The 19,925-nt window shown below is 42.8% G+C and overlaps 1 protein-coding gene across 9 annotated transcripts in view; it reads left to right on the top strand.

The window, feature by feature from the left end:
• The window catches only part of CHD2 (chromodomain helicase DNA binding protein 2), a 117,672-nt gene extending 98,959 nt beyond the window's left edge, over positions 1-18,713 (top strand). For 7 of the 9 annotated variants that reach the window (XM_004431912.3, XM_087428896.1, XM_087428892.1 and 4 more), the window contains 5 exons: positions 454-632; positions 3,145-3,244; positions 5,439-5,652; positions 10,702-10,948; positions 15,104-18,713. In XM_004431912.3, coding sequence (XP_004431969.1) covers positions 454-632; positions 3,145-3,244; positions 5,439-5,652; positions 10,702-10,948; positions 15,104-15,437 — 1,074 coding nt within the window. In that variant the 3' untranslated portion in view covers positions 15,438-18,713. Of the gene's footprint in view, positions 1-453; positions 633-3,144; positions 3,246-5,438; positions 5,653-10,701; positions 10,949-15,103 lie in introns of those variants that run through there. The other 2 variants (XR_015551625.1, XM_087428898.1) reach the window with 2 other exon arrangements.
• The last annotated feature ends 1,212 nt before the right edge of the window (positions 18,714-19,925 follow it).

Raw genomic sequence — 19,925 nt, 5'->3', positions numbered from 1 at the left:
TGTGTTTAGTCCATCATCTTTATCTGGAAGCCTTTCTTTCCCTTAGTTTCTTACAAGCCTAGAGGACTTGTAAATATTTTTCCCAGCGGTTTTAGATAGTTTGTGATGGGAAGTTTTCAGGTTAGGTCTGTAATTTTGCTTCTCATTTGATCTTTATAATGGTCTTATGAGATTATCATGCCCCTCTAGCAGATGAGGAAACAGCAGCATTTTGAGAGGCCAAGTAAGATGTAAAAAGTCGTCACTCTTAACAGTAGTGCTAGGACTTGCACCTCAGATTTTTCTGACTCTGACATTTATACTTGTTATGCTGGCTTTCCCTGCTTCTCCTCTAAGGAATATATGGCATGAGAGTGGGTTGTGTCTTCTCTGGGAATTTAAGGCACAGTAAGCAAAGGAGAAGATGTCTTTGCTGCAGATATTTTATGTCTCTGCTCTATTGGCCTGTTCCAGTGTAAGGAGAGGATGAGGCCCGTGAAAAAAGCACTGAAACAGCTGGACAAACCCGACAAGGGGCTCAGTGTGCAAGAACAGCTAGAGCATACCCGGAACTGCCTGCTGAAAATCGGAGACCGCATAGCCGAGTGCCTTAAAGCTTACTCAGACCAGGAGCACATCAAACTGTGGAGGAGGTAATCGACCTTGGCCTCAAATTGCCCAGTTTAATTTGACAGAGTGTATCTGTTGGTTCTGTTTTTGTTTTATAAAAGGTGACATAGGCACCTAATGAAAATTGTTTTCCCCAACGAAAGCCATCTATTGGCAACATACCTGTGCAGGCTTCAGTTTTATTTTCCTGAAATAGGCCGTTTCACTGAGACCAGTCCTTTTTTTTTGGGTGGGAAAGATCAGCCCTGAGCTAACATCCATGCCAATCCTCTTTTTTTTTTGCTGAGGAAGACTGGCCCTGAGCTAACATCCATGCCCATCTTCCTCCACTTTATGTGGGACGCTGCCACAGCATGGCCTGACAAACAGTGCATCGGTGCGCGCCCGGGATCCGAACCCTGGCTGCCAGCAGCGGAGCGTGTGCACTTAACCGCTATGCCACGGGGCCGGCCCATGAGACCAGTCTTCTGAATGGGTAGGATGATGTCATTATAGTATAAGAGAAAGACAGTGATACTGGATATGCTGGTCTATTCTCGGAATAAAGGCTCAATCTTTAAACCTGAAAGAGATAGAAACCATCTAGTTTCACTACTTCACCCATCTCAGATTGACGTTCACATATAATAACTATTTGGTTAGTTCTTTACTAACACATGAGGAGAAACAAAGGTTAAAATCATCAGAACTATGAGTTCTCTGTTCTCTTTAGTAATTGAAGAACTTTAGTAAATTGAAGTAATTTGGATTAGTGCAGTTAATCCAGGACTTTAGTTTGTGAGGCATCTTGACTTAACATATACTCATTTATATATTCACTTTTGATACTTTAAGAAAACACGACTGGAATTTCTGAAAGACAGTTGTAACATTAAGTCTCTTTCCATAATCCACAGTTACTTTGAACACATGTACTTTATGGTTAACGTAATTATCTTTGTATAATATGCCCAGTATCAGTGAATTGGTTTTTGAGTGAAAAATGGATTTAAGAAAACCTTCTGTCATGATGCTATCCATAGCAGGGCTCACACCCATAAAAAAAAAAAAAGATTTAAGTTTTGAATTGTTACTTTTCTTCCCCTTTACACTGTTACCAACTTCTTCCTCTTGCTAGCCGTATGGCTCTCTTTGTACCCAACTGAATCCCTGTTGGAGCATAACAGAAGTACAAAGATCTATGAAACTAGGCTTCCTCGCGTGCACTGGGGCCTGTCTGTTTAAATGTGCTGGGCGCTGTGGTCCTGGCTAGCAGTAGGTTGTAAGAAGTTCCTTGCCCACTCCTGAGAAACTGTCCATCATGAGGTGGTAATTGCAAGACTAAGTATATTGGGAGTTCCAAGGAGAAGGAAGCACATGCAGAAGAGTAGTCAGGGAGGGAAGTCTTATGAGAGGCAGGTAGGTATGCTTGAGCTGGGCAGGGAAGGGCAGAGTGGACTTGCTTAGATGAAGAGAGTTCTCAGGCTTCAGCAAAGGCTTGAAAGTGGGGCAGTGAGGCAATGGGGAGGTTTTTAGGGTTTAAAGGCATTGATTGAGACAACTGAAGCCCTATTATAGAAGGCCTTAGAAACGAAGGTAAATAGCTTTCCACATGATGCAGCAGGTTTACCAGTTAGGGAGCCAGTACACTGTTCTGTGAGTGGCATGGTATGGCATAGTGAAACTGCTCTCTAGAAAGTGTAAGAGGATGTGAGACTCCTTTTCCAACTCACTGAGAGTACCTGTGCCTCCTTGTTCTAGACACATGTTTTATCAGTCACTCCTCTATTGACAGTAATGCTATGCTAGGGTGAGTGCAATGGAATTGGAGGGGAGGAGTCCCTCGGAGTTTTAAGGAAAAAACGACAGGGCTTGGTGGTGATGACTGGGAGGAGAGAAGGGGCAGCAACGCAGAGATGCCCGACTGTATGTAGGTCCCAACCTGGGAGATGATGGTAATGATGGATTGCACCGCAGATTCCAGGAAGTGCAGAAGGTGGAGGAAGACTTGAGGACTGGAGTCCTGGTGCTAGTGAAATAAATTAAAGGGGTTTTGCGCCGGCCCCGTGGCATAGCGGTTAAGTGTGTGTGCTCTGCTGCTGGCGGCCCGGGTTTGGGGCCCGGGTTTGGATCCCGGGCGCGCACCGATGCACTGTTTATCAGGCCATGCTGTGGCGGGATCCCATATAAAGTAGAGGAAGAGGGGCATGCACGTTAGCCCAGGGCCAGTCTTCTTCAGCAAAAAGAGGAAGATTGGCATGGGTGTTAGCTCAGAGCTGATCTTCCTCACAAAGAAAAAAAAAATTAAAGGGGTTTTAGCTATGAGACAGAACGCTAGTCTCCAGTTCCCTTGGTCAAACTCTGTTGATAGTAGCATCTAAAGAAGTATTATTGATGCAAAGACCTGAAAGAATATTTCTGTAACTTAATTTCGATCCTTGGAGAGTATTGCACAGCAAAATTCAATAGCTTGCCATCCATAAAGAGAATAAAAAGTTATTTTAAAAATTCTATAATTTACCAGAACTGGGTTTTTTTGTTTTTTGTTTTTTTTAGGAACCTATGGATTTTTGTTTCTAAGTTTACAGAATTTGATGCTCGAAAATTACATAAGTTATACAAGATGGCCCATAAGAAAAGATCTCAAGAAGAGGAGGTAAAATACGAATTTAATCCTAATTCATACAAACAGATAATAACCAGTTCCACAGAAAAATTCTTTAATTATTGTTTTTCCCTGGGGAGATGATCATAGGTTGTTCGTGCTAGAAGGGTCACTGGTTCTCCGCCCTTACTTTACAAATGGAGGCATAGGTCCAAGAGGGGGTGAAGAAGCCCACTGCAGCCTGTCCTATCTTGTACAGTGTGCTCTGTCACTGTATTAGCCATGCAGTTTCTTAGCATTCTCCACTAGTGGTCAAACTAACATTCAAGACCCGATGGGTAAAATAACCAGTGTATTGGAACCAAGCACTGTTGAAATTCTGACAGGGGTTGTTACCCTGTGTGCTTCTGTCCTGGAATCATTTATTCACCAGGCCTTTTCTTCTTCCATGTGTACATGTCTAAATGGTATCTTATAAATGTGGCTCCTGATGGGTAACAGGGTTGTGGGCAGAAAATACTTCTTCTGTTCTTTTCTGGGCCCTGTACTTGATGTCCTTCCAGTTTTTGTACGTAGGGTCCCAGCTGCTCACGTAAAGGAGCAAACATGAGAAGGTGCCCAGAAGTTGCCTTCGCTTTTTTGGTGTAGGGGGATGGGCACAGAAGTGGCTTGGCTGATGCTGCAGGGGCAGTGTTCCTTGTGCAGGCATGTCCATTTGTAGATGGGCTGACTTGCCACATGGCCCATACCCAAATTAGCCAGTTAGGGCCAGTCTAGGAACATTTAATACCTTCTCTGCTAACACGTCAGCTCTGCAAAGGCAGAGGTGTTATGTCTCTCATTCTCTGCCATATCCTCAGCGCCTGAAGTGGTGCTGGGCACGGGGCAGGTGCTCAGAACTATTTGCTGCGTGAGCATATCCTATGCCCAGCACTGTGTTGAGCTGTGGAGTAGTATCCTCAAGTAGTTTATGATTTAATTTTATATGGAAGAATATGGTATAGCAGTAATATACAGGAATAGTATGCTAATACTGCTGAATGTTAGTGTAAATTTTAAGCATTATAAAAAGTCTTTGAAAGAATAGTCAGGAAAGGCCCCAGGAGGGAATGAAATAGTTGGGAAAGGCCCTTTAGGAAAGAGTGCAAGTTAAGATGAGTGTTTGATGTTGGACATATGATGTAAAGGGCTTCATTAGTCTCAGTATTAGAAGTTGGTGTAAGCTGAATAACAAAGGTAGTCAACCTACTAGTGGGGGTATACATTGTCACAACCTTCCTGGAGGACAATTCAGTAAGATTTATCAAAAGACTAATTCTCCTTCTAAGAATTTAGTTTAAGGAGATAATTAAGGATTTAAACATGTTTGTGGTAGAAATGACTTGACCCATCCAACAGTAAGAAATAGATTAAATAAATTATGATATATCCATATCAGGGAGTATTATTAAACCATAGAAATAATATTGTGGAAATAAGTATTCACATGAGAAGATTTCCACAATATATTAAGTGAAAAAAAGAATACCAAATAGTATTTTTGTTTAAAAAAAAATGTATATATGTATGTATAAGTGTGTGTGTGTGTGTGTGTGTATACACACACATATACATACACAAAATGGCTTAGAAATATATATACACAAAATGGCTTAGAAAGACATGGACCAAATTATTAACTAATTCCTTTGGTAGTGAGATTTTAGGTTACTTTACATTTCTTATTTTTTCCTCACTGTATTTTCTGATGTTTTTATATCAAATATTTTACTTGTGTGGTAAAGAAATGGTTTACTTAAACATTTAGATGTTTAGCTTGATGACTTGGGCTTAGGAACTAGTTCCCACTGAACTAGTTGGGGGTTGTTTGTTCTAGTTAGCCTCAGAAAGTTAATGGCCCTGGTTTTACATGGTCTAAGGAATCTCCAAGCATGCTGACAGCATAGGCACCTGTTCCATGCCCCGTGCAGTGACATGTAGCAGTCCATGCACGTGTTCTTACAGGTACTTGTCAGTGGAGGTTGGTTTTCTTGTAGGGGCCTAGTAGGTCGGAGCAGCAGATGGGCTGTATGAGGCTGTTCGTGCTGTGGGAGCTCAGTGGAATTCATGAGCCTTTTTTGGTAAGAAGGTTATAAATGGCAGATCAAAAGCCAAGAGGGAAATATTTAGAGGTGATGATCTTTATTACTATTCTTGAGAATTCAGCCTGGGATCTTGAGAGTCTTTGGTTTCCTTTTATCTACAGGAGCAAAAAAAGAAAGATGACGTGACTGGTAGTAAGAAACTGTTTCGACCAGAGGCCTCCGGCTCAAGCCGGGATTCCTTGATGTCGCAGTCCCATACCCCGCACAACCTTCATCCTCAGAAGCCTCATTTGCCTGCCTCCCATGGCCCACAGATACATGGACACCCAAGAGATAACTACAGTCACCCCAACAAGAGACACTTTAGTAATGCAGGTATGTCATTAAGTGGAGTTTTTAGAAGAGGTGCCAAAAGAAGAATCATTTTATTTTCCAAACACAGCAGCTAGACCTTTGTGCTTTATTCTCTTCTGTCACTTTATTGTCCTCTTTTTTCTTAATGAGATAAAGCATGAAATAAACATCCAAAGGCTGTTATTTCAACTTCAAGAAGAACATAGCCACCATAAAAGACAAATGATAGACTGAGGGAAACAATTTACATTATATATGACAGTTAAATGGTTAAAACTGCTAATATTGAAAGAGCTCTTGTAAATTGATAACAAAAGAATAACCAAATAGAAAAATGGGCAAAAGTTAGGAAGAGGGAATTCGTATAGAAGAAGAAATTGAAATGACCAGTATGACAACATGACCAGCATTGCTACTAGGGAAATGTAAATTAGAGAAACAAGTTAACCAATTTTTTCCCCTTTCAGATCAGCAAAAATTAAAATGTGAAATACATACAAATTGCTAAGTGTGAATTGCTACAATCTTTCCAGAAAATAATCTGAAATATCTAAATACATAGATAGGCCACTTTTTTGGGAGGCTATCCTGTAGAAATAAAAACACAGACATGTCTGAGGATGCCATTCTAGCCTTATAATGGCAGAAAACTGGAAATAACTTGAGTGTCCGTAATAAGAGAGTGGTTAAATGAATAATAGGACATTTGTAGTCTGTACTATTATTAGTTATTAACAAGAATGAGTTAGGGGCCGGCCCTATGGCATAGCGGTTAAGTGCATGTGCTCTGCTGCTGGTGGCCCGGGTTCGGATCCCAGGTACACACCAATGCACAGCTTGTCAGGCCATGCTGTGACGGCATCCCATATAAAGTGGAGGAAGATGGGCACAGATGTTAGCCCAGGGAAGTCTTCCTCAGCAAAAAAAAAAAAAAAAAAAAATGGATTGGCGTGGATGTTAGCTCAGGGCTGATCTTCCTCACCAAAAAAACAAAAAAAAATGAGTTGGCTTTATAGATAATAAAAAATTAGAGGGGAAAAAAAAGCAGCAGCAGCAACAGCAACAAAATCCGTATGCATGTTTGAATTTATTGAGGTGACATTCACGTCATAAACTTAACCGTTTTAAATGATTAATTTAGTGGCATTTAGAACATTCACAGTGTGGGCAACCACCACTTCTGTCTTATTCCAAAACATTTCCATCACCCCAAATGGAAATCCCATGCCCATTAAGCAGTTTCTCCCTGTTACCCACTTCCCTCAGCCCCTGCAGCCACCAATCTGTACTGTCTCTGGATTTATGTATTCTGGACACTTTGTATAAATGGAATCATATATATAATATGTGTCTCACTTCTTTGACTTACATAATATTTTCAAGGGTCATCCACATTGTAATGTGTCAGTATTTCATTCCTTTTTGTGGCTGAATGATAGTTCATTGTATGGATTCACCACAATTTTTTATCCATTCACCAGTTGATGGACGTTTGGGTTGTTTCTACTTTTTGGCTGCTGTGAAGAATACTGCTGTGAAAATTTGTGTGCAAGTATTTAAGTACCTATATTCAATTCCTTTAGGTGTATACCTAGGAGTGGAATTGCTAGGTCATGTGGTAATTCTATGTTTAACTTTTTTTTTTTTTTTTTTTTTTGTGAGGAGATCAGCCCTGTGCTAACATCTGCCAATCCTCCTCTTTTTTTGCTGAGGAAGACGGCCCTGGGCTAACATCTGTGCCCATCTTCCTCCACTCTATATGGGACGCTGCCACAGCATGGCTTGCCAAGCAGTATGTCGGTGCGAGCCCGGGATCCGAACAGCGAACCCCGGGCCGCCGCAGCGGAGCGCGCGCACTTAACCGCTTGCGCCACCGGGCCGGCCCCTCTATGTTTAACTTTTTAAGGAATCATCAAACTTTTTCATAGTATATGTTTGAATAATATATTTGTATAAGCATAGAGAAAGATGTGAAAATATACACACATAGCAATTACTTAAGGATGGTAGGAATGGAGGGGAGATTGGAGGAATTTCTCCATCACCTGTTGCATCACTGGTTACAAGGAGCGTGAATTACTTTTAAAGATAAAAGTAATAAGAATAAAGGAGAAAAATCATATAGAATAAAACCTAAAAAATTTGTGGTATATATAGAAGCATAGTATAAGATTTTACAGAGTGTCAGATATTCCATAAAACTCAGAATGAAGTATACATTCCTTTCTAAACTTCAATTTTAGGATTTCCATTTGATTAAAAAAAAGTACATTCTGGTCTTCTGGTAAAATTCTCAAGCTTTAGAAAAATCAATTTTCTCCATCTTTTCCTCTTTTTTTTGAACATATTAATTATAGTTATTAAAAATCTTGCCTGCTAACTCCAATATCTGAATTATTATGAGTTATTATTTTCTCTTGGTTTTTAGTCACGTATTCCTGTCTTTTGATATGTCTAGTTATTTTTGATTAAATGAGGGACACTGTGTTTTAAAAGTTGTAGAAGCTCCAGGTGATGTTACCTTCTCCCAGAGAAGATTCAACATCTCCTCCCCTGGGCACAGCAAGTGAGAGGTGATCATCTTAATCTAGTCTGCCTCTGGTCCCCTGTTCCTGGGATTTAGCTCTTCAGAGTGCTTAAAAGGGCCTGTGGCATTCTCTGCCCCTCCCCTTGGCAGGTCTTAAACTCGAATCTTGGTTTCCTCAGTACCATGAGACTGCCCTGAACTGCTCTGCTTTTCAGGGGGTTTCAGCTTAGATTTTTAGCCTTCTGCTCCCTGAAGATTCAGCAAATGTCCTAAGGGAAGACTGGCCGTGTCTTTGAAATCCCTCAAGTCTACAAGGTCTCTCTAGCCTAAAAAGATCCCCAGAGGCTCTGCTGGTGTCTCTGTTCCTCCAGCAGTGGTTTTCTGCCTGGGAAAAGCTTGGATGTTCATCCTCTTGCCTGTGCTCAGAATCACACATCTCCCCAGTGGCTGTGGAAGTCAACCCTTACCTCTTTGAGGTTTTCTGCTCTTCAGAATCTTATTTCCACTAGTCCCGATTGCTTTGGCTGTTCTTTGATGTCTTTAAACAGGTTATATTTTGTTTATCTGGCCTTTTTCATTGTTCTTGGCAGAGTGTAATTCTGCTGGAAACAAGTTCTGTGTCTTCTAATCTTAAAAATCTAAATAGTTCAAAATTAATTGATCACCATTTTATTGAGAGGAAAAAGGTAATGACTGTACAAAATGGTTGGGAAATGTTTCCATGTTCTTAGATCTAGTTGTGTGAGTTGTACTGACTTTTTCCTGGATTAGACTGGTTTTGTGTTATTTGTGTGATGTCACTGATTTTATATTCTGATCCTTTGAAAGAACTCTTCTTAATAAGCTAACTGTAGTCTTTTATTTAAATCTTGGATTCCTCACCCATCTCCGTAATAGCTCAGTGCTTCCTAACCAGTGACCTACCTCCTGGAGGGTTCAAGAAGAAAGAAAAGCTCTGTTTGATTTCTCTGGAAATAAATGACTTGGCTTGAGTTTTAAGCATCTCGACTATTCCACAGACATTGACACCCTGTTTGAAATCTTACTTTCCATTTGGTTTGAAGCCATCTTCAAGTGATCCTTTCATGTTGTGAAGGTGTCTCTTTTTGTTGTTGTTTGTTAATTCTTAGGTTGAATGGTCAAAAGTCTTTTACTTCTTGGTCCTCTGGCCTGATCCACCCTGCATCAGCAATGAATTTAAGCCACTGGTTGACTGTACATTATTTTAATGGTACAAATTTCTAAGCTGCGCAGGTTCCTTGATGGTGTTGTTCTTCTGCTCTGTAGAAAAATTTTAGAAGACCAGCAAAAAAGTAGACAGACGTTCATTTGGTGGCATATGTTTGGTCTTAACATGGTTGTAGATAGAAGATTGGATTTCTCATGAAACTACATAGTTCTTTCTGGTTAAGCCTCTGTACTAGTTTCCTAAAGCTGTCTGTTAACAAAGTCTGGACTAGTTTCCTAAGGCTGCCTGTTAACAAAGTACCACAAACTGGGTTGCTTAAAACAACAGATGTTTATTCTTTCATGGTTCTAGAAGTCAGAAGTCTGAAATCAAGGTGTCAGCAGGGTTGGTTCCTTCTGGAGGATCTGAGGGAGAATCTGTTCCATGCCTCTCTCCTAACTTACAGTGGCTGCCAGCTATGTTTTGTGTTCCTTGACTTGTGGCTGCATCGCTCCAATTTCTGCCTCCATCTCTACATGACCTTCCTCTGTGTATCTCTGTCTCAAATCTTCCTCTGCCTTTCTCTTAAAAGGATATCTGTCATTGGATTTAGGGCTCAACCTAAATCCAAGATAATCTCACTTCGAAATCCTTAATTACATCTGCAAAGACCTTATTTCCAAGTAAAGTCACACTCACAGGTTCTGAGTGGACATATATTTTGGGAGCCACAATTCAACCCACTGTAGCCTCCATTCCTGAAGTTTCTGTGTTTTCACTACCTTTTCTCATTCAAATAAGTGTGATTCTTGTCCTCAGGGGAACATGGAGGCTATAGAAGCTAAAACAAATTTCAATTTGGCCTTTTCGATGAGAGTTGGAGTGCTGACACAAATCCAAAGTTAGAGGAGAAATCACTTTTTACAGGAGGAGGTCCATTTTTTTTTGGTGTGAGCTGGGGAAGAATAGTAGAATCAGTAAGGATAGTCTGGAAAGATTTTCAGAAACTAGGCACAGCTTATGGTACCAGCAGGTAAATAAAGTGCTGTTTTCTGAATTAGTTGTTTGGTTTTGTTTTTTTGAGTGAAATCTGACTTTAAAGGTCTGCCCCAGACTGGAAGGTCAGCAGGTATGGAAAATGAAAAACAATAGTTTTCAAGATTTTAGGAAAAAGGCAGTGAATTTTCTTTTGCCTTAAAATTTGGGGGAAAGAATGTTAGGACTCATTACTGGTATGTTAACCAGCAACAGAAAGGCCAAGAAGGAGGAAATTTAATGTCCATTTATAATGTGTCAGCCTTTCAGTTTAAACTATAGTGGAAGTGAAATTCAGCCATTTCTTGCAGTCATGAGACCATGCTTTCCTTTCCTGCAGATCGAGGAGACTGGCAGAGGGAAAGAAAGTTCAACTATGGTGGTGGCAACAACAATCCTCCGTGGGGTAGTGACAGGCACCATCAGTATGAGCAACACTGGTACAAGGACCACCATTATGGGGACCGGCGCCACATGGATGCCCACCGTTCTGGGAGCTACCGACCCAACAACCTTTCCAGAAAGAGACCTTATGACCAGTACAGCAGTGACCGAGACCACCGGGGACACAGAGATTATTATGACAGGTATATGGAAGGCCCTGAGACACCAGGAGCTGACCTCTGCCAGGAGCTTTATTGTTTATAGGGGAGAGACAAGCAATGTAATACATTAACATATTTATCTATCAAATGCTCACTGAACATCTCATCATGTGCCCAGGCATGGTCCCAGGTCTGATCCAATGTTTTTCATCAAGGTGTTTTCATGGTATTGGGGAGGAATCATGATGTAGGCAGCTGACAGTGTGTGCTGATTGGATGGTTGAAAGTAGGGATTTTTGAGTTTTTCCTGAGGGCTGAGGAAGAGGGGAGGCTGGTGATTATTGTTTTGGGCCCTGAAGAGTCTGCTAAGCAGAGAGAAATGGAATAGGCATCACAGGCCCAGACCAAGGATAGGGAACCAGGAAGGGATGCCTAGAAGATTAACAGAGTGGATAGTGGGGGGTCTTGGATGCCAAATTATAGGTTTTAAGTTTTATTCTCTGGGTGATAGGGAGCCATTTGTGGTTTCATCATTTCAATTGTGCAGGAAAAGTTTTCTGCCTTTCTGTGAGGAAATCTAGAGAAGCGGTAGCCATAAAATATTAAAGTCAGCAGCCAAAGTTATTAAGTTCTGTGCTAGGCTCTCAGCCACACTAGGTAGTGGGGATCCTGAGATGGGTACCAGCCCACAATTTAGGGATCAAAGACGTTTGAAGTTGTACCCTCTCTACAACTATATAATATCATTATATGATGAGCCAAGGTTTTCAGTTGTGAGAGTTAGCAAGTACGGGAAGGGCTGAAGAGGTTTTCCCTATTCTTTCTAATTTCAGGACATAGCTGTATTTTAACCTCATAGTAACTTTGGTTTTCCCTGACCATTTGGCTAACCATATGCTTTGTTGGGGTTGCACCTTGAATTTAAAATAGGAATATTTCATATAAACATCTCAGTGTCCTGCCTTCTTTTTGGAAGATGTGGTAACACCAGGCTGCATTAGCACAGCAGCTGTAGCCAAGTAACAGCTGCCTCCTTTAGAAGGGGTCTGCACCCCTCACCCTGACCCTTATGTATATTGTCTGGTCAGGTTTCAGTGGGCATTTGCCCTACATTCCTTTGTGGAGATCTATATTTCCATTTAGTCTTGTTTTGCTTCTGCCTGAAGGACTTTTGTTTTAGTGTGGGTCTGCTGGTGGTAAATTCAGCATTTGTATGTCTGAGGAAGTATTTTGCCTTCACTTATGAAAGATGCTTTTGCTGGGTATAAATTTTTAGGTTGACACTTTCTTTCAGTACTTTAAAGATGTTCCTCTTCTGTGTGCTTGGATTGTTTCTGATGAAAAGTCTGTCAGTTTATCTTTGTTCCTCTTTACATGATGTGTCTTTTTTTCTTCATCACTAGTTTTTAGCAATTTGATTATAAACAATTGTTAGCATTTCTCTCAAATTTGGAATTTTTTTACTATTCTTCAAATATTTTTTCTGTCCCCCAACTCTTGTCTCCTTTGGAGATTCCAATTATATTAGGCTGCTTGAATTTGTTTGATAGCTCACTGGTATTCTGTTGTTGTTTTTTTTAAATTATGTTTTCTGTTTCATTTGGATAGTTTCTGTTGCTGTGTCTTCAAGTTTACTAATGTTTTCTTTTTCAATGTCTAACCTGCCTTGAGGCTGAGGCCTGTCCAGTATCTTTTGCATTTTATACGTTATGGTTTTATCTCTAGAGGTTGCATTTGGGCCTTTTTTTTTTAATTTAAATCTTCCACGTCTCTGTTTAACCTTTTGAAATCTGGAATACAGTTTAAAAATTATTTTTAAATCCTTGTCTACTAATTCTATCATTTGGGTCGGTTTCAACTGATTGATTTATCTCCTTATTATGGTCTTATTTTCCTGATTGTTTCCATGCCTGGTAATTTTTGATCAGATACCTTGTTGAGTGGTGGATATTTTTGTATTCCTATAAATATTCTGGAGCTTTGTTACGAGACACTTGGAAAGAGTTTGATTCTTTCAGATCTTGCTGTTAAGATTCGTTAGACAGAACTGGAGCATTGCTTGTTCCCCACCACTGAGACAAGGATCCTCATTGTACTCTACCAGTGTCCCTTGGATCTTGAGGTTTTTTTGGGATGGCTGGTGAGAATAGGCCCTGTTTTGGCTCTCTGAGCCAGAGGGCACTTTTCTTTTGGGTGTTTCTTTCCCTGGCCTTGGGTGGTGTCCGCACATGTGTACCTGAATACTCAAGGGACAACTCTCTTCAGATCTTTGCGCTTCTCTCTATGTGTAGGACTCTCTTTTGCATTCCATCCTGTGAACTCCGGCTGCCTTGGGTCTACACACACACACACGCACGCACGTGCACGCACACAGACACACACACACACACACACACACACACACACACACACACACACACACACACACACACACACACACACACACACACACACACACACACACACACACACACACACACACACACACACACACACACACACACACACACACACACACACAGACACACACACACACACACACACACACACACACACACACACACACTGACTCTCAACCCAGGAAGTCTGCTGGGCTTCTCCTGGTCTCCCCTTCCCTGTGCTGAGGCCTGGAAACTGTCTTAAGGCAGTGAACGGGGTGATTATAAGGCTCATGTCATTAGTTTCCCATGCCTCAGGGATCACTGCTTTTTGTTGCCTGACATCTGGTGTCTTGAAATCGTTCCATACATTTTATCCTTTTCTGGTTGTTTCAGGTGGGAGGGTAAATCTAGTCCTTGTTACTCCATCTTAACTGGAACCTGAAGTCTCTTTTTTATTGAGGTGAAATTCACATAACATAAATGAACTATTTTAAAGTGAACAAATCAGTGACATTTAGTACATTCACAGTGTTGTGCAACCACCACCTATATCCATTTCCAAAACACTTTCATTACCCCAGAGAAAACTCTGTAACCATTAAGCAATCACTCTCTATTCTGCCTTCTCCCCAGCTTCTGACAGCCACCAATCTGTATTCTGTTTCTGTGCATTTACTTATTCTAGATATTTTGTATAAATAAAATCATATAAGATGTGGCCTTTTGTGGTTGCCTTTTTGAACACTTAGCATGATGTTTTAGAGGCTCATCCATAGTGTAGCATGTATCAGTGCTTCATTTCTTTCGTGGCTGAATAATATTCCATTTGTACGATGCATATGCCACATTTTGTTTATCCATTCATCTGTTGATGGGCATTTGAGTTGGTTCCACCTTTTGGCTGTTGTGAGTAGTGCTGCTATGAACCTAGGAGTGAAATTGTTAGTCATTTGGTAGTTCTATGTTTAATTTTCTAGGAACTACCGGTTTTCCACATGGTTGCACCATTTTCCATTCCTGCCAACCATGTATGAGAGATGTGACTGTCTCACATCTTTGCCAGTACTTTTCTGTTTTTGGTTTTTGTTAATATAACCATCCTAGTGGGTGTCAAATTGTGTCTCATTGTGTTTTTGATTTGCATTTCCCTGATGACTAATATTCATTAAAGATGTTGAGCATCTTTTCATGTACTTAGTGGCCATTTGTATATCTGCCTGGGAGAAATGTTTATTCAGGTCCTTGGCCCATTTTTGAATTGGGTTGTCTTTTTGTTGTTGACTGGTACCAGTTCTCTTTTAATAGGATAACAAGCAGTTTACCATAGTCCTAAGTAAAACTTTTAATATTCTTTGCATTGAGTCAATTTTTTAAATAATTTAGTTAACCCTTCACTTACTGTTGAATATTTAGGTTGCTTGTGCCTTTGCAGTTACTAATTACTTACAGAATAATTTCTGTGGCTCTTTTCTCCTGCGCTGGGTCAAGGAATATGAAAATGTTTGTAGACCTTGCCAGTTTTCCTAAAGGGAGTATGAGTTTACAAAGCCATCAGTGATACAAGTGTGTACTTGTTTCATTGCAGACTCGATGAGTCTTATGTTATTTCATAGGATGTGTTTTGCCAATAAGTATAAAATAGCCCTTTGTTGTTACTCTTATTTTGTTTTTTCATTCTAGTAATGTAAGCATTTACTCCTGAGTCCGTTGAAAGTGTCCTTCAATATGAGTGCATGAGGAAGAGCCCATGGATGATGAAGAAGGGGGTGGGAATCTGGCTTTGGTCTTTCAGCGAATCCTTGCATCTCTGTTTCAGGCACCATCATGACTCCAAGCGGAGGAGATCTGATGAATTTAGGCCTCAAAATTACCACCAGCAGGATTTCCGACGAATGTCTGATCACCGCCCCGCTATGGGCTACCACGGCCAGGGACCCTCAGACCATTACCGCTCTTTCCACACAGACAAATTGGGGGAATATAAACAGCCCCTGCCCCCGTTGCACCCTGCAGTCTCAGATCCTCGCTCGCCCCCCTCTCAGAAATCTCCTCATGATTCCAAGTCACCCCTGGATCATAGGTCTCCTTTGGAGAGATCACTAGAACAGAAAAACAACCCAGATTATAACTGGAATGTTCGGAAAACATAAAGGACAGCTCAGAAAGAAGAAGAGAGCAAGAGTCATTAAGCACCTGGATATTTTTGGTCTGATCTAACAGGAGCCAGTTATCTAGACCAGTAAGTGGAGTTTCTGGACACGCTGCTGCTGTCAGCTCGCCAGCTGAAGGAGCACTTCAGGGAGTGGGAGGCCTTTTGTTTGGTCCAGCTTTGATTTGGGTCACCACTCCTGCACTTTGGCACCCCATCCCATTCCAGCCTGGATTTGGCCTCCCACTTTGATGGGTGCTAGGAGGAAGAGGTGATTTTTTTATGTACCAGCTTTGTGGGCTGTTTTCCCAGTGAAGGAAGAAGGCATCTTAGAGTCATGAATGTTGTGTTGCCGGGGTCGGTGTACCCTGGACCTTGGTGCCGTGGTCGGGGAAGGAATGCGTGCATGAAGGCTGCTGGGACCTGCTGGACAGTGTGTGATGTGGTTCACTATGACGTGACAGATGCTGCTGATGGGGAGCGGGGCGTGGGGATGAGCGGGTGGGGTCTCACATCATAGGACTTAAAGGGGAGCAGGTACACCCCTCAAATATGTTCTTGGGAGAAAGGACACTTGGGCCTCATTATGTGACACCTATGGTGCGGGGGGGCAGGGGGATAGAGAGAGGGAGACAATGGCCCCTTCCCTACGAACACTAATTTTCCCCAGACTTCCTGTACATTTCAAAGGTTTGGTCTCCTGCATGGGCCTCCTTTGCCTCCTGTGCCAGGGAAGGTAGGGTCTGTGCAGCTGACGTTTGAGTACTGTGAGTTAGGCAGCATTGAAGTTGGCATGGGTCTTACTTGGTTGGGAGTGGGCTGAGAGAGAGGGCAGGGTGGGGGGTAGGGAGGGGGTAGTGTGGCCAGGGCACTGGAATCCCTGGTGGATTTCTGATTCCTGTGATGAGAAGTAAAACTACAGGGCCTAGAGAGGAGGGGGAGCGGAGGCAGGCCTACTGACTAGCTTGTTGCGGCCGTGTGCCAGGAGGGATGCTAGTGCGGGTGGAGAACAGGTTTCCCAGCGTGGGGTTTGGTGGTGCCAGCGCTGGGGGGGCTTCCAGTGTTGTCCTAGGTCTGTGTCTGCAGCTGCGTTGCAGTTCCTCTTGCACAGCTTACAGGAGTAGGTGACACAGGATCACATGTCTCCTGACACTCATGTGGTGGGTTCCTGTGGTGAACAGCTTTCCACTGCTAGTTGAAGATCATTAGAATTGAATTCAGTTTCTTTTAGAATAAGATTAAGTGAAGTATAAACCTAAGTTAAATTTTTTCCACAATAGGAAGTATCCAAGGACAGGGTGACTGAGCTGCAGATAGTAAGAGTAATACTAGAGTTGAACTGAGTCAGGACTGGGGGGCAAGTTGGTTGCATCAATTAAAGCAGGCTCCTTTCATTCTTTTCATTCTCGGGCCTTCCGTTTTATTCATTTTAAATATAGCTTACTGGTATTGTTAGAGCATTCAAAGGCCTTTCTAGATGGAGACAGAATAACTGACTTGCACATACAGTGTGCCTATAAATGTCCAGGCTCAGAGCTGGTGAAAACCCTTCTATTGGGCGTTCACAGTGTTAAACTCTCTGAACTAACCTGTGGGGACTTCATAAAATCATTATCACTTACTTGCTGGTATCCTGGGCAGCACCAGTAATGCCTTTACCAAGAAATTGCCAAGTGAGGCAGGTGTGGCATTTATGGGCCACTGCTCCTTGCTACACAGAGCATCCTGGGGCTGGCCGGTGCTGAGTTCCAGACAAGAGTCTGGGTCCTCACAGCTTGTTCTGGGAGCTCAGTGTGCCCACCACCTTATTTATCCACTCATGGTGAGTGGGGCTGTTCACCCTGGGCTTGTACCACACATGCCCTGGAGCAAAGCCCAAGGGACTGCATAGAAGCCTCTTGGCTGCAGTCATGCACCGAGGTGCTGTGACTGCGCAGGGGGAGCAGGTAGGACATTGTCTCTGCTTTGGCCACCACAAGTTTAGCTTCTGGCGGATAGAATGACACTACTCCATATTTGTCTTGCCCAGGCCAAAGAGGAGGGTTAGGCAGGCCTGCCAGGTCCTTGAGCGATGGGGTGAGGGCAGGCAGGACTGAGCCCCAGCGCGTCTTCCCCTATGGGAAGTCAGGTCGAGTCCTGCGGCGGCGCGGCGTTTCCATTCAGTCAGAGGAGGCCAGAGGAGTAATTGGAGGCCCTGCATTTGGAAACTCATCAACATTTTTTTCTCTGAAATTGTTGATAGGAGATGTGAGTTATTCCCAAAGATGTCTCATCATGAGGAAAAAGGAACTTCCTTTTGTTCACATTCAGGACTTTTAGTGCCATATGATGTAGCAAAAGGGAATATCAGCCAGATCAGTGTTAAATTGATTATGACAGTACAGTATCCCCATAAAAGCATCTGTTTTAGGTATTGAAGTATGTTTGAAGAGTTGGGAGAAAGGAGGCATTTCCTCATTAATCTAAATCAGTATGAATACTGTATGCTTCTATCAAAACCAGAAATTTGCACAGGTAGAAATTCTCTCACTTGGAGATGGGAGAAGCTGCCCCAGGAATCTGTGAGGAAGGTATTCCATGAAGCCTAGCTTTGAAAGATTTAATTATTGGGTAGAAATAGCAAGGGTTGAGGAGGAGGGAGTGGAGTTAACATCATATGAAACCTGAACATAAACAAGGATTAATCTGGTGTACTACAGCCCTGGAAAAGGACTCACTGAAACCCAAGGCTAACCTCTGCCGACTTGCAGAGCTGGCTAGAGAGAAACGGCCAGGCTCTCCGCCAAGCCCCTTCTCATGGCCCCTGTGCTCCCTCTCCTTTTAGTCATTCCTTAACGCCCTTCGACGGGAAGCCAGAACACTTCTCACATCGTGCTGCAGACATTCTAGCCTGATGCCTGAAAGTTGCATCAGGACGCGCAGTGCAAGTGCAGTTCAGTTATGAGTTCACAGGTGACACTGAAACCCTACAGACCAAAACTCCCTTGGCAGCAGGGGCGCTGGCCCAGGGCCCAGCACCAGTGGTCTTCTGGCTTATCTGAGGGCTGCCGTGTCGGGCGAGGAGAGCCAGGCCAAGGGTCCAGGCTGCTTTAGTCCATCTGTGTCCTACTCGTTTGGGGACACATGGTTTTTCTTTATTGTAAAATTGTGGACTTTTAAAACCTGTTGACTAAACAGTAATTAATTTATATTTGTGAAAAATGCCACTGTCCTAGTGATTTCTGATGTAAATAATGTTGTTTATATAGTATGTATTAAATTTTCCTACATTGTAAAACTGCTGTACTTTTGATTCTTGTACATTAAAAGTGTTACTAAGGATTTTTAGAATTGGGCGAACCCGTTGCATTGCATTGGCGTAAACTGTGACTGGATGCACTTCCTCATCTCCCCTTCTCTTGGTTGCTGGGTCATCAAGATTTTTGACAGCTTGTGAAATGGAGCCTTTTAAAGTTGCATTTTTTTTCCAGCCCAGCACAGTTGTGTTGTGGGTCCAGGGCTCTACACCGCAGGTTTCTAAGATTTTTCCTAAGTACTGAGGTTAACAGTCCTCTGGCCCAGCAGCTCCAGCCCGTAGCCCACATCCCTGCACTCGATGAGGTGACCTGCAGGAGCTGCAGCCAGTGGCTGAGCAGGGCTGCCCTTAATTCCCCATGTTGGTCGTGCCAAGGAGGAAATTGGGAGACCTGGAAGGTGTGCTTAAAGACCTGTGCCCATCCAGATGGGTCCCGCAGCCCCCTCTACCAGAGGAAATAAAAACACCATGTCTGCCGGCCTGCAGCCTGGAGGGTAATTTAACAGTTGGGTTATATATTCCTGAAGGGGGGAAAGAACATTTTATAATGGAAACACTGACAGAAATGTTAACTGGAGCGATTTGGCACAGGGCAGACCCAGCTCCTGCGAGGCCCAGACAGAGGAAGGGTGGCACAGCCTGCGGGTGGAGAGCCGTCTGAATAGGAGTTGCAGAAGTTTGCCAGACCCCCAAGGTTTTACTAGTACTTAAGTGACTTGGAAACCAAACTCCCATCTTTGTGAAGCTCTTAATTCTTGATACCAAATAAACTCATGTGTCCACTCAGAGTTGAGGGATTAACACCCGTGACTGTCAGCCGGGAGAGTGGCTGCAGGCGTTCCTGCTCCGCCAGCCTGTGCGGGAAGGGGGGCCCGGGGTTTTTAGGGCACGTGGTTCTTAAGTCAGAGACTCGAAGAAGAGCTGAGGGTTCTTGCTGCTGATAAACTCAATTCACAATCGTGTTGCAGCTCACAACTCAGCGGGAACAACTTTGGGAAACTTTAAGAACAAGCGCTGCAATAATCAGCTTATTATGATTTACAATAGCAACAAGGCTTCTCAACTGCTTGCTGCCAACACGCCTGCCTTTTACTGGAAGAAGCCTGCGCAGGCCCCTCCCTCCTCCCTGGCCAGGCCTGCGTGTCTGGCATCAAGGCAAGTCCTCCTCAGTTAGCGCCAGCAGAAAGGTCACTT

This window comes from Ceratotherium simum, chromosome 3, assembly GCF_057802395.1.
Source record: "Ceratotherium simum simum isolate JZ-2026a chromosome 3, ASM5780239v1, whole genome shotgun sequence".
Classification (NCBI taxonomy): Eukaryota; Metazoa; Chordata; class Mammalia; order Perissodactyla; family Rhinocerotidae; genus Ceratotherium; species Ceratotherium simum.
Note: the sequence above shows the minus strand (reverse complement) of the source record. Positions and strands in the feature narration are given on the sequence as shown.